The sequence below is a fragment of the Sorghum bicolor genome, chromosome 2, assembly GCF_000003195.3.
Source record: "Sorghum bicolor cultivar BTx623 chromosome 2, Sorghum_bicolor_NCBIv3, whole genome shotgun sequence".
NCBI lineage: Eukaryota > Viridiplantae > Streptophyta > Magnoliopsida > Poales > Poaceae > Sorghum > Sorghum bicolor.
In genome coordinates, this window is record NC_012871.2 from 5,678,255 (window position 1) to 5,692,113 (window position 13,859).

The following is a 13,859-nucleotide window of genomic DNA, read 5'->3' on the forward strand; positions in this document are numbered from 1 at the left end:
TTTGCCAGTCAATACCCAAATTTCTCCCTCCCAAGATCCAAACACATCTCCGAACAAACAAAGACATCTGCTCCAAGACAAAAACTTCAATAGTCCAGCACCTCATTGCCCCATGGAAACAGGCTCACCGAGACAATAATGCCACAAAAGATGATAGAGAAAAACTAACTACAGAATAACAGGTCCCACGTACCGCCATAAACCACACCATCTCCCACAACCATGACAAGTAATTCACACACACGGTCAGAATAATAGTAATCTCCACCAGATCCATAATAGTAGCATAATAATTTATAATTTACAACCAAAGCAAGCGAAGAAACAGTATCTGATTTCCATGAACCTCATTACTCTTGTAGCTATGTAATGAGGTTCATGGAAACCAGATACTGTTTCTTCGCAATATCCCATTCCCCAACCACCTGTAGCATCCTTCTTTTCTACTACTGTATAAAATACCATGCTTCACAAGAGTGGATCACACCACGAGGCAAGGAGTATATGGATTAATAGAGGGATAGCCATCTCCTAGTGTGTGGAGAGCACACACTTCCTTGCTATCCATGTTATATGCTATCAGCTTCCGGTTCCAGCGCTGAAAGAAGAAGACTGAATCGCGATCCAGATGAATGGCTACTGCATAGTAGAACGAGAAAATGGTTTCTATGCGCATATCACGGCGAGAGATGATGAAGCCATCATCTGGACCAAGGATGAAAACGGTTGAAAACAAAATTATAATATAGAAAATGAATGCGGTCGGTTCGGGATAAATTTACATTTTAGCAATTAAAGAGTACAAAAAATGGTTGAAAATAGTTGTGAAACTAACTGAAATTGACAAATTTTTATGTTTGACAAAATTCAAAAACGGTATCGTAATATAGAAAATGGTATCATAATATAGAAAATAAAAACAGCCGGCTCGGAATATTTCCATTCCGTTTTCATTCTTGATCTGGATTGCTCGTTCTTCTGAACAGTTGCACGAGGCGTATCGCATCATGCTGCAGAACCCATTCGTCAGTGTCATAGTCCTCAAGAACCCAAATAGACAGAAGGAATTCTTTTGTGCCAGTGTCCTTGTGCTCTGGCGCAATGGTGTTTTTTTTTTTTGAGGAAACAGGAGGGGCAGAGGAGCCCCTACTGAAGAATTTTATTCAAAAAATAGGGGAGTACATCAAGAATGAAGTTTAAGAAACAAAGAACGAAACAAAGAAAATCATAGAAATTACACAATTTGCTCTAGCCATGTTTCAATTTCCGGAAAGTATTTCTTTTTGGCCCTCCATAAGAGCTGACCAAAATGGTGCTTGACGACTTCCACACATCGAAGGCAATCAGCTGGGATTCCCCTAAAAATTACATCATTCTTAACCTTCCAAATGCTCCAACTCATGATGATGATTATTTCCATAAAGAATCTGACATTCAGCTGTTGTTTGAAGCTAACAAATCTCTGAAAAGCATCAGGAGTACTGGTCACAGTGAGCCCGATCAAGCTCCAGTAATTCCTAGTGAAAGCACAGTCCAAGAATAGATGATCAACAATCTCTTCAATATCCAGATTACAAAGGACACAGCTAAACGAGGGAAGATGCATTTGCTTTCTTTTCAGAATGTTTGGAGTACTAAGCCTATCTTTGGTCAGGAGCCAGAAAAACACTTTGTGGTTATGTTGACAGGAGGACTTCCAAATCCACTTGAAAACTAGATGAGCTTCAGAACTGCCAATCAAATGTTGATAAGATTTCTTTGAGGAGAAGGAAGCATTATTCCCCCAAATGTAGGTCCAAACATCCCTACCATTATTCAAGAGCTGAGCTTGCAGTAGATCCTCAACATGCTAAAACTGAGCAAAAGCTTCCACAGACAGAGGGAGATTAAAGAGGTTGGAGATATCATTATTGTCCAAAGCAGTTCTGAGAGAAATGGATGGTTTTTTGCAAAAGAAAACAGCTCAGGGTATTTTAGTTTTAGCGGTGGCCCAGTCCAACAATCATCCTAGAGCATGCATGATAAGCCATCTCCAGCATCTACAGAAGCCAAACCTTTGTATTTGTCCAATAACTTCAAAATGTTCCTCCACCAGAAGCAGTGGCGGAGGAAAGGGGGGCTGAGAGGGGCCTGGCATCCCCCAACCTTCCCATAACTCTCTTAATACACCTCATAGATTAGATGTTTAATTATCTAATTAGCTAGTTAATGATATTATCTGTACTAAAATTTTTATTCTTATTTCATATTAATCTCTAATAGTTTCTTATAAAAATAGAATCTAGATCTTTCTAATATTTTCTTCATATCTTTTATTTTTATTATTGCCTATCAAATATCAGTTTGTCCCCTACCACACACTCTAATTAGCTAGTTAATTGAAAATCAGCGTTTTCCTTGTTTAATCCTTCTGAATTGATCTCCAACAATGGGATCTATATTATTTAGCATTAGTCTTCCTATTATCTTTCTTATCTCCTATGCTTCTATCATTATTCGTCTAAACTCTAAACGGTCATTTAGCCCGTTGTACTCAACTTTTAAACACTAACAGTGGTATGGTGTTTCTGTTTAACCTTCTATTTAAATGACCATTTTACCTGTTTAAGTGATCATTTTGTCTAAAACTAAATGATATGTAACTGATTGTTTGTCATTTGATGTTAGGATCTAGTATTAATTAATTTTGCCCCCGTTTAACTACTTGTTTTTATTGTGATTCTTTTCCTAGGCAAAGAAATAGAATGATCAGGTGAAGGTTAGAGGCCTGAGACTAGTTAAATTTCTCTTTTATTTTTTTTTATTTTTTCTGCTTTTTTTGCATTGCAATGCAAACGTTTATTTTGATGCTATGTACAACTTTGTCATGTAATATTTTGACACACATGATTGTTCTTGGTTTGTACGGCCCCCCCTATGTTCAAATCCTGGCTCCGCCCCAAGGATCCCTTGTTGGTATGATTAGGCAGCCTTCCATTTGAGTAATTTTTCTCCCAGAAGGCGCAGTGGTGGTTGCAGACGCACGGCGAGATCCGGTTCCGTGAAGAAGGCTGGCGGGGAGAAGAAACAAGAAAGGGCGGTGTCTGCATGGGAGGTGAGGGAAATCGACATCCAATCGGGCTCGAAAGAAACGAACTCCACTTTCGTTTCTCTAGCTGCAGGCCCATGGGTGTTTTAATCACCATGCAGCCCAGGCTCTGGAAGAGTCCAGGCAAACAAACACGAGCCATTGCACCGCCAAGGCATGTCTACTCTTAGAAGCACGTCTAGACAAACAAATGTGCCCATAGTTGTGCCTTCAGTCGATAGCTACCACATATGTTCCTTCAGTCGATAGCTACCACATATGTTGTATTGTATGAATTCCCCTTTCCTGTGGTCAACAAAGTAGACCAAATCCCCATCCGAATGAAAAGCAACCACTCCATAGTCTTGTCTTCTGCATTCCTTTCCTCCAGAATAGGTCACCGCCCCAAATGTCGTATCTGCATTTTTTTGCCACTCTTCAGCATCATAGTCCTGAAGGACATCAATGGACATTATTCTTCTGTGCCTTTGGTCTTTATCTTGAAATATAAAATTCGCACTAATGCAATGTAGGCGCCCTTGGGACGACTGACCAATTAAATCAGCTTTGGTAAACAGATCCGATGTATGCTCCCTTTCCCATCCATAGCAACTATGAGAACATCCTTGTTTTTCACACGTTCGGAATGCAGCATGCCATACAAAAAGGAAAGGCTCAAAGCTGTAGGTTTGAGCATTATCACAATGCAAATCTTGAAACGGATCTTAAACTCACTTTTAGTTTTCACCAAAATGGAGCCAAGAATTTATATTATTGCAAAGAATGTATACAATACAATCAACTACCTCCATCTGTTACATAGTGTCACTATTCTTCAGAAGCATTCATGGAAACATTTGCTGGAAACTAGGAAGATTTCAACTAGGAAGATTTCAAGGATAATATGCTTCTAGAATTTAAGCTTTAAAGTTTACTAAACAAAAGGACGTTGGCAGTTGGCAAAGTATGGGATATACTTTTCGTTCCTTCTTTGGCATAAGAACAATTGGTTAAGTTATTGTAAAACAACAAAATAGAATAAGTAGATAAATATTATATGTTAAAAATCATTTCATGCACATGACAGAAGAAACAAAAATCCTCAGTTCACTTACAGTTGCAAAATATGTTATGAAAAACACTAGCTCAACTTAGACTAGTTGTAGTAAGGAATAAATGACTATAGCTGAATAGAATAATTCATGATCCAGCTTCAAAGCAAATGCAAGTAAGCAGCAGCAAAAACCAAATCACATTTGAGCTTAATGTGGCAGCAGTTCAAACATTTTTGACATGACCTCCGTGTCATATGCAAGATAAATGCAATTTCCAGCATAAATAAACATATACATCACCAAGGAAAACACAAATTCAGTGAGTAATTGCTCCCTAGTAGGGCCGAGAAAAGGGAAGCACATATAAAGCAAGGAGACATGATTCTGGAAACACAAAGAGTAGCATTTCAAACTCACAAAGGGTAGCATTTCAAACTCATAACTTGAATGTGCCGGGTAGCTCGAACTAGTTCACGACTAAATAACTAGCATATGTAATGCTAACTTGCATGATATCTTGTAAACAGCTTTCTCACAGCAGTACAAAAGGGTTACATTAAAGCACCGGCAGAATAAATAACTAAATGATAATAGAATTATCCAGCTTTGCACCACCTAATTCTAGTAGATTTACCCACACTGCTAGCTGCCCCATACTTGGAAAATCAAGCTCTTGCTGAACATTCAGAGAAGTATCCCACAAGCAACAACCTTAGTCCTTGGTGGCAAGAACCGGTAACTCCATGAAACAGGGAATGTATGGGGTAATATACAGATAGTCCTCTCCTAGACTCCAGAGAGCATGCAGTTCCTTACCATCCATGTAGTATGATACCAGTTTCTGGTTCCAGTGTTGAGCGAGGAATATTGAATTGTGATCCGGATGAATGGCCACAATATCAAAATCATTGAACGGGCAACTCAGTGATCCAAAGAGCTGTGAACAACTCACATTGTGCTTCAGAATCCATTCTTGTGTATCATAGTCCTGAAGAACCCAAACTGACAGCTCTGTGAATTGGAACTGGAGGTCTTCAAATTGCAGATCCGTACTGATGCAGTGTAGACGGCCTTGGGATTGATCAATAAAAGCAGGAATGTTATCTCCATGCTTATCATGCCAACGGATGATCCTACAAATTTTCGCTTCCCCGTCCACCGCAACTATCAGATTCTCATGTTTCTCAACATGGTAGACAACAAAATGCAACAGACCATTGACCAAAGCCTTGCCGCACATGAATCCGATTATGAATTCACCCCACAGTCCCCATCCACCGCCCTCTTCACCTCGCTCCAACTTGCTTGACCTATCACTCCATGCCCTGGTTTGAGATGAGTAAGAGTGCACCATTTGTACCTCCACCTTCCCCGACGTATTCATCCAGAATTGGAGCAAGTGGAAGCGTGAGGAGACAACCGGGTCAAACATCAGATAGGTGTGTGCATATCTTTCCCCATCATTACCATCATAGTTCTCTTCCAGTTGAGGTGGAAACGGACAAGAGCTGGAGCTGGCGGGCACAGTCACCAGTTCCTCAGTCGCAGGGTTGCACACGATGTACCCAAACTTGTTATCTTGGATGCACCCAAAGAGCAAGAGCCCGTTGCAGGAATCCAAGAGGGCCATACGCTCGACCCCAGGCAGCTTTGCCGTGAGGAAGGAGAAGGAAGGGTCGACTGGAGGAGCAGATTTTCCGCTCCCTGATAGGCTGGTGAAGTGTCCATAGCTGTAAGGCCCGCCAGGGCCACCGTGGAAGAAGCCTTCCAGGGTCTGGGGTAGCTTCTTGCGGTGGAGGGGGTCGGTGATGAGGTCGCACCAGGGTTTTGACACGCACTTGGATCGGCGGACATCTTTGACGGGCACGCACGAGAGGATCTCCACCAACAGGTCATCGTAGAGGCCCGCCACCGCCGTCCCCTTTGCGTTGTCCATGCCGCCGAGAGCGGGGAAAGGATGCGCCACAAGCTGCGAATTTTTCATAGAATCAGGTGAGGTTAGGGGATGGATGCGCACGAGAGAGACAAGGTCCAAGAAACGCGATGAATGGGGAACGTACCAGCCGCCGGAGAGTTTGTGGAGAATCAGGTGAGATTAGGGTTCGCGTCGATGGCGGCGGGCTAGTCGGCGGGTGATTTGCCCAGATGGGGAATTTTCTAAACCCTTGCAGCTCCGCACCTCTTGACTCTCGTGTCTCGCCTCATAACAGGGTGATTATTACTTTTTTTTTACCATAATTACCATGGACACCTCCTCAGATAGCAGATTTAGAATTGCCACTACATCTTCACCCACAGAAAAAGAAAACAGCTACAAATCTACCATATTTACCCGCGTGGTAGGCCACGTCAGCACACCACGGTGATGATGAGTCATCATCCACATGTGAAAAGACCATGATGCCCTTCTCATCTTTTGCCTAGGCAACATATTAAAGGATGGACGGCTCAGGACAACTGTTGTCTGAGATATGTATATTTGTATTTTCAGAATATTTCTTTAATTTTTCAAAGGAAAAAAGAGCATATACATCATCATCATCATGACGTCATGACTCAAGAGGCATGTTGTGCACCTTCATGGTTTCTGCTCCCTAGCCGCTGCCTGCTCGTACAAGTCCCGCACGGACCCAGTGCGTTATATGGCCATGGTGCCGTGGGTGGGGCTGGCGGCCTCCGACCGAAAGACTCTATCTATGAGGAGGTACCTTTGCCATGGACCTCGATCCACTGTTGGACCCCTCGGCTGCCGTCTCCATGCTCCCCTTCTACTCCTGGGTCCTCATGCCGCAGAACGTCTGAACCTCCTCCTTGTCGCATGCAACTACGTTCCGCTTCACCTCCACACTGTTATTTTCTGTAAGTATATTATATTATATATTCACTGTGTAGGTCTATTTATATGGAGTCCAACATAATTAAATTTTTTATTTTATAATTTATCTATGATTTACTATAATTTTTCAAAAATTTAGCTGGAATAAAAAAGACAAAATCCATACCACTGTAGCAAAACCATCGTCGAAAACCGTGAGGGTTATTTAAATGGTTTTAGAAAGTTTAGGGGTAAAACGTCTAGTTTCAAAGTTGAGGGAAGTAGACTTTTTCCCTTCGTTAATCGTAGTCATTAACCATAGCCGTTGAATTTTATGACCATCTCCATTAACAAAAAGACACCATCTTATAAAATGATTTAAGTAGCGGCGATCGATGATGAGGTCGCAACAAGCCTTGGACACGCAACTGAACCGGCAGCGGGACTTGATAGGCAGGGGCGCACGTGAGGATCTCCTGAGGGCGTCTTCTCCTTCTCATAAGCTGCGGTCGGTATCGATGGCGGCGCCGCTTGCTCCTCCGTTGCCTATGGATCGGATGCTGCTGTGGAGACAAAGAACCGGTTCCTCCGCGCATGGCCACCCAAGGCCTGGTATAGATGTCGCGAGATCGCTCGAGCATGCATGATTTGGCCATTTGGGGATAGTGGAATTCGGAGTGACGAGCAAGTGGAAGAGCATCTCATCTTAAAAGGCAGGCATTAAGCTCTCAATATTGAGCCTGTTCGCTCGAACTTATCTGCCGAATTTATCAACTATTCAACAATATTTTTTTTCTGACTTTTTAACCATGCGAACAGTATATGATGAGGTTCTGGCTACGGCTAGCATCCGATCGAATTCTGAGTCATTGGTTTTCACTTTTTAAACAGTTAGCCAAAGTCAAAAAGGTTACTGGGCGAATCCTCATTCCTCGGTCCTGAAATATAAGACTAAAAGTTGCACGTATTTAAACATTCAAACTTAATTATTTTTATTAACAATTAGTCTAATAACATGAACAGTTTATAAGAAAAAAATGGTTACATTAAATTTGTATTTAGACATTTTCGAATAACCAAACTTTTGTTGCAAAAAAAATATTATATTAGAAATTAGTAGTTGAATTGTGACCTTAAAGACTAACGTCTAGTGAAATGAAATCAAGATTACTCATTGGAGCCAGTAGAGGCTCTAGTGAAATCATGCCTTTTAGTATTTTGGAAGCGAGAGCTGCTGGAGGCATGCATCTGGTGGCTAATACAAATCCGTACTCTCAATACTTTCATGTGTCATTCGGTTTTTCTTTTGTTAGTTCCTTAATCCTGAGTCACTTGCCAGATTGATGCAATAAATAGAAAAAAAATGATTCTTGACAGCTCACCACTTGTAATATAATACTATCAATATTGTAGCACGTAGAGTACTGATTAGAGCAAGTATTATAGTGGGCTGTAAGCTGGCTAAATGCTGAGGTGGAGGAGGGAAGAGAGGAGAGAGAGAAGCATGCTGTAACCTTACAGCCAGCTTAGGCACAGGAACCAAAAAACTCTGTGAGAGAGACAAGTGGGCCATATATTAATAGTGAATAGCTCATTGTTGTATGAGTGGGCTGTAAAAAGGCTACAAGAAACCTTACAGCCAGCAAGTAGGCTGTATTATTAAACTTGCTCTTAGCGTCCACAAGAAAGCTCTGCTGTCTCCAAGTCCTAGGACATGGTGCCACTTATTCTTCAGCACCATAATAGTACATAAAAATTTTTGGCAGAGCTTTCGGTTTCAAATTCTCATACAAATCGTTGCTTCCAACATGCTTATACAATTTTTGTTTATTAACATGCGAATGATTGGCTAAAACTATTGTTGTAAATTGTCAATGCAAGGCACTAAAATAAACATTTGATGCTAATATGCCATACATTTGTTAGGATAGAGGAAAAAACACGCCCCCATTCCCTTACATTTGCATACCACAACTTCATAACTTATTACAAAAGAACTAGCTAGGTCAACTATGATAACAATAACAAAGATTTGACAGTAACTTATCTTACGCAGGGCGACCAAAACAGATGAAAACAATCAGCAATCTCTTATTACCTGCTTCAGCTCAAATTTCAGTTTACACATTTCCAATACACCAAGTGTTTGCAGCATAGGGAAAAGTGATAGAGTTATTCCTTCAGCTTAAAAAAGCATATACTTATCTCCAGTCAAGACGTTCAGACTTCAGACATGAAAATGATTCAGAAAACAGACTAGCATGTCTGAAACATCATACGTTTTTTTTACTATAGGGAGTGCTAACAGATAGAATGAAAAATAACACTTGGTATTAGTAATCACTCATCAATTGTAAGGTCAAGGAAAAAGACAGCAAGTATCTATACTCCTTATAATCTTAGTGACACAAAAGGTAAGCATTCGAAATATATAACTTGAAGTCTTCAGAGAAAATCATCAAATGGTAGTCCGTAGTCAACATTCATTAAGATAACTAGCATATGTAAAAAGACACCTTGCATGCATATAGAACAAAGACAAATATAAACATTGTGTGCCATTTTTTTTATGCTTCACATGCACAGAGAAAAAAATCCACTTTAAATCTGCAGGCTAAACTATTATAAAGTACTAGCACAACTATTGACACTGTTATAACAACGATTTGAAAATAGCTCAATATAATGCATTTGTCTTATGCAGGGCAGCTAAAATAGACAAGCAACCAACATGGGCACACAAGATCTTCTATTTCCCTCTGTCCAAACTACAGAATCTGTTATTATCAGCTTCTGCTATTGGATATATGGTCTCCAAACTAGTCAAATCAAGTAATCAACATCAACTAGGCAGCTTTTGATCTTAACATGATACAAAATAAAAGATCAGCCTAAACATTTGTAATACACACATTGTTTGAAACACGTGGAAGATTTAATCCCTCAGCTTAAATTTGACTGAAACGAAAATTAACATCTAGCAATAAATCATTACTTGCATGGTCAAGCAAAAAAAAAAAAAGCCCCAAGTATTTATGCTGCTTATAATCCTAGAAACATAAAAGGCAGCATTTGAAATATGTAATTTTAAGTCAAAAGAAAATCATCACAAGCTGGTCAACTGCATTCATTAAATATGACAGGCACATGAAAAGCCACCTTACATAATCTCCCAATTGCATGTGGTAACTAGTCCAAAAGCATGAGACTGAAAACAACCATGCACCAAAGAAATTCATTGCCTGATTCTAGTAAATCTAATAAAGTTGATAGATGCTTGATACTTCCAATATCACATATTCTTGGTTAACATCCTGACAAGAACCCCATAAGCAACATCTTCAATGCTTGTTTGCAAGCACCGATGACTCTGAAAAATATGGCACGTATGGTGTAAGAAAGCAGTAGGCATGCCCAAAGTTGTGGAGTGCATGCACTTCCTTATTACGCATGTCATAAGATAGCAGTTTCCATTGCCGGTCCCCCTTCCCGTTACGGTGCCGAATAAAGAAAACCCGATCACAATCTGGATGAATACTGACCACAGTGAACCTGGACGGGTCACACATTTTTCCAAGCAACTCTGAAAACCTGACACTGTGTTTTAGGACCCAATGTCCTGCATTATAGTCAAGAACCCTCATGGATAGTCCACTTTCAGTCCTTGGGTAAGCATTACGTCTGCTCATGCAATGCAAGCGCCCTTGGGACTGAGCAACAAAAAGGGTAAAAGAAAAATCCCCATCTGGCAATGGGATGATCCTTGGTTTACCTTGCCTACCCATGGCAGCTATCTGACTAACACCTTTCCACATGTCCTTGATGATAAAATACAGCATACCATTGGCAAAGGCTATGCGGCCTGAACTGGCTGTTGCCATTCCAACATTGACCAATCCATCACTCACGCGGTCACTCCATCCCCTGGTCTCAGAAGAGTAGGCACGCACCTCAACTCCAACACTCGGCCAATATTTCTGCCAGATACGCAACAAGTAGAAGTGCGTCGACGCGGCCGGATCAAAAAGCAAGTAAATTTCACCGCCAACATGAGAGGTGACGCCGGAGCTGGGCACGGCCACCCATTGCTCGGTGGCGGGGTTGCACACGGCGTAGGACGGTGTGCTGGCCGAACCCGAGCGGTGCTCGAAGAGGACGAGACCATTGCAGGAACCCAAGAGCTTTATGTTACTCATCTCGGGCTGCTTCGTCAGGAAGGAGAAGGAAAGGTCGACGAGAGGCGCCGGTCTCCCCGGCAGGCTGATGAAGCGCCCGTAGGATCTGGCTCCGTCGCTGCAGAAGAAGCCTTGTAGGGTCTGGGGGAGCCGTTTCTGGTTGAGGGGATCGGCGATTAGATCGCGCCAGCGCTTCGAGACGCACTTGAATCGGTGCATGGACCTCGCGGGCACGCGACAGAGGATCTCCAGAATGAGTTCGTCTGGGAGCCTGGCCGCCGCGGCACCCCTATTGGCGTCGGGGCGATCCTCCATGCCGCGGACTGCGAAACGGAGGAGATGGGAGGTGAGGGGGATAAGATGAGCGAGCGCACACGGCAGCGAAATAGATGTACAGCGACTCAGCGAGGGTAGGTGCGTGCGGGATGCGGCGGGGAGGAGGAGCGTACCAGGGGAGCCGCCGGAGACTTTCGAGATCGCCAAGAGCACGGCGCCGCCGGTGAGTCGGTGTATGACGGAGACGAGGGCCGTTTTATTTGCAGACTCGATCATAGATGTGAGGCCCAGGCCCAGGCCCAGCATAATTCTGGAAGGCCCGAAGGTTATTACGAGCCCAAAAGGCTGGGCCCGACCTTCACTCAGGACTCAGCCCACACGAAGAATTTGTCCCGAGGACTTTTTGCAGGCCAGATTTTGAAGGCATCGGTTTTCACTTTTTTTTTTTGGCTTCATCCTCTTTACGTACTTCCTCGTACATCAAAGAAAATAGAATAACAACACTCTCCAAAATCTAACTTTGACGCCAAGTATGGCTACAGCGATGTTAATTAAATCAGTAAATCTCTTTAGCCAAACCTGGCAACCGGTACGTAGAGTATTTACATATGTTGTTCACCTTGACAAGTATTTTTTTTAAGTTTATTTGTAAACAAATATGTTGACATTTGGAAAACCAAATAAATATATTATCAAATATCAACGCATATTTCAAGTTTGATCTAATGAAACTTAGTCAATATCAACACATATTTCACAGAATCAGATCGAGTCGGCGTTAGTCTTTCCCCAAACCTCCGCACCTCATCGTGCGAAGGTTCAGGGCACGAAGGTCAGGCCCCCGTGTCAGAGCCTGGTGACCCTCGCATCCGGAGCAGCTAGGGAGCATGGGTGAATCCCCAATAGTTCCCCTGTTTTGAGCGTGTGACCTATCCTGCGGGCCGCGTGCTCAAAAAACTTGCCCCCCTCTATATAGGGGAGCCCACGACGCTTTGTTGCCTAAGACTGTGAAACGTAGGTGCGCAAGGATCAACCTGGTGCGAAGGACCACTGAGGCCGCGCACGAGTCCTTCGACCTCGAGACGACGAAGGACTTCGAGAGGCCGGCTCTGATCCTTCGACATTTGACCGGCGGAGGTTTTGGAACCGTTGGCGAAGGAGCGGCGAAGGCCCGGGCTATGTTAAGGCTTGAGTATCGATGTGATAGCCTGTAATGTATCCTCGAGAAGGAATTACTCATGTAACCTTGTAGGTCAATGCCCGGGAGGCAGAATATGCCAGAATATTCACCGTCACGGGGTGTTTTAGTGGGAAATCTCGGCCGGGTGCCGAGCCTTGTATAAAGGGATTGTAAATGCTTCCCTAGGGAGTTAGTTGAAAGCAATTTATTGAAGCCTTATTGTCCTAGGGTTTGTTGCCCTGTCTTTTCCACTTGGCGGTCGGGCCCCTGCAGCATCGGGCAGGAGGACCCGATCTATTCACAGTTGGCGAGGGTTGAACAATCCAACACTGGCACCCACCATGGGGCTCGAAAAGGAGAAAGCCCACGATGGTCGAAAAGAGAAGCAACCCCACAAGAATGCCAGCAGGTACTGCTAGGAGGGGAAGACCGAGGCGCACTGCCTGAAGTATGTATGCTTCAACGGAGAACGAGGAGGTCGAAGATGAGCAACCTACGCAAGATCAACCTCCTCTTGCGGAGGAACAACCAGAACCCACAGCTGTTCAGGAGCTCCAGCAACTCCAAGCCCAACTACTGAGCCTACAACAAGAAAGGGATAGGGTTGCAGCAGCCTTCGCAGCCAGCCAGCAGGAGGCCCTCACCACAACGCAAGCAGAAGTGATTAGGCAACAACTCTCTATTTTGCAAGCAAAAATCCAGAGCATGCAACCTACGCCACAATGCGACAGCACCGTAGCCCTCAGGAATGTGCACCCTGCAAGTTATAGCGACGCTAATCGAGGAACCATAGACCTGAAGTCCCCATTGTCAGATGGCCTGCAAGCGTCACTGTGGCTAGCATCTTACAAACCAATTGTTGAAAGGTCCAAATGGCTAGAGGGGAGTGAATAGCCTATTTAAAACTATACAAACTTCACTAAACAAGTGTGTTAGTAAAATAACTGGTGAAGCTATTCTAGCACTAGCACAACTAAGCTATGCAAGCCACCAAACAAGTCTAGCAAGAAAGCTAAACACTAAGTCATAACACAAAAGCACAACTAGAGGCTAGCTACACTCCCAAACAAGTAGACTATGCTAAATAAGCTAAAAAAACTAGCACGATATGCAAGTAAGTAAAGGAGTGGGGAGTAATTGTTATACCAAGGTTGTAGAGTAGAAATATAACCAACCAATCACTCACAATCACAAGAAAGAATCCTCGGCAAGAGATGACACAAGATTTTTTACCGAGGTTCACTTACTTCCCGGCAAGCTAGTCCTTGTGGCGATACACCCACTTGATGGA

The 13,859-nt window shown here is 43.0% G+C and overlaps 2 protein-coding genes across 2 annotated transcripts; both read right to left on the reverse strand.

Annotated features, from left to right (window-relative positions):
• On the reverse strand, nucleotides 4,549–6,282 carry LOC8075024. Its single transcript, XM_021454794.1, has 2 exons — nucleotides 6,183–6,282; nucleotides 4,549–6,091 (listed from the first exon to the last, which is right to left on the reverse strand). The coding sequence occupies exon 2, from the start codon at nucleotides 6,056–6,058 to the stop codon at nucleotides 4,835–4,837; it is 1,224 nt and encodes a 407-aa protein (XP_021310469.1). The 5' UTR covers nucleotides 6,059–6,091; nucleotides 6,183–6,282; the 3' UTR covers nucleotides 4,549–4,834.
• On the reverse strand, nucleotides 10,030–11,660 carry LOC8075025. The gene is made up of 2 exons (XM_021452622.1): nucleotides 11,562–11,660; nucleotides 10,030–11,435 (listed from the first exon to the last, which is right to left on the reverse strand). The coding sequence occupies exon 2, from the start codon at nucleotides 11,425–11,427 to the stop codon at nucleotides 10,279–10,281; it is 1,149 nt and encodes a 382-aa protein (XP_021308297.1). The 5' UTR covers nucleotides 11,428–11,435; nucleotides 11,562–11,660; the 3' UTR covers nucleotides 10,030–10,278.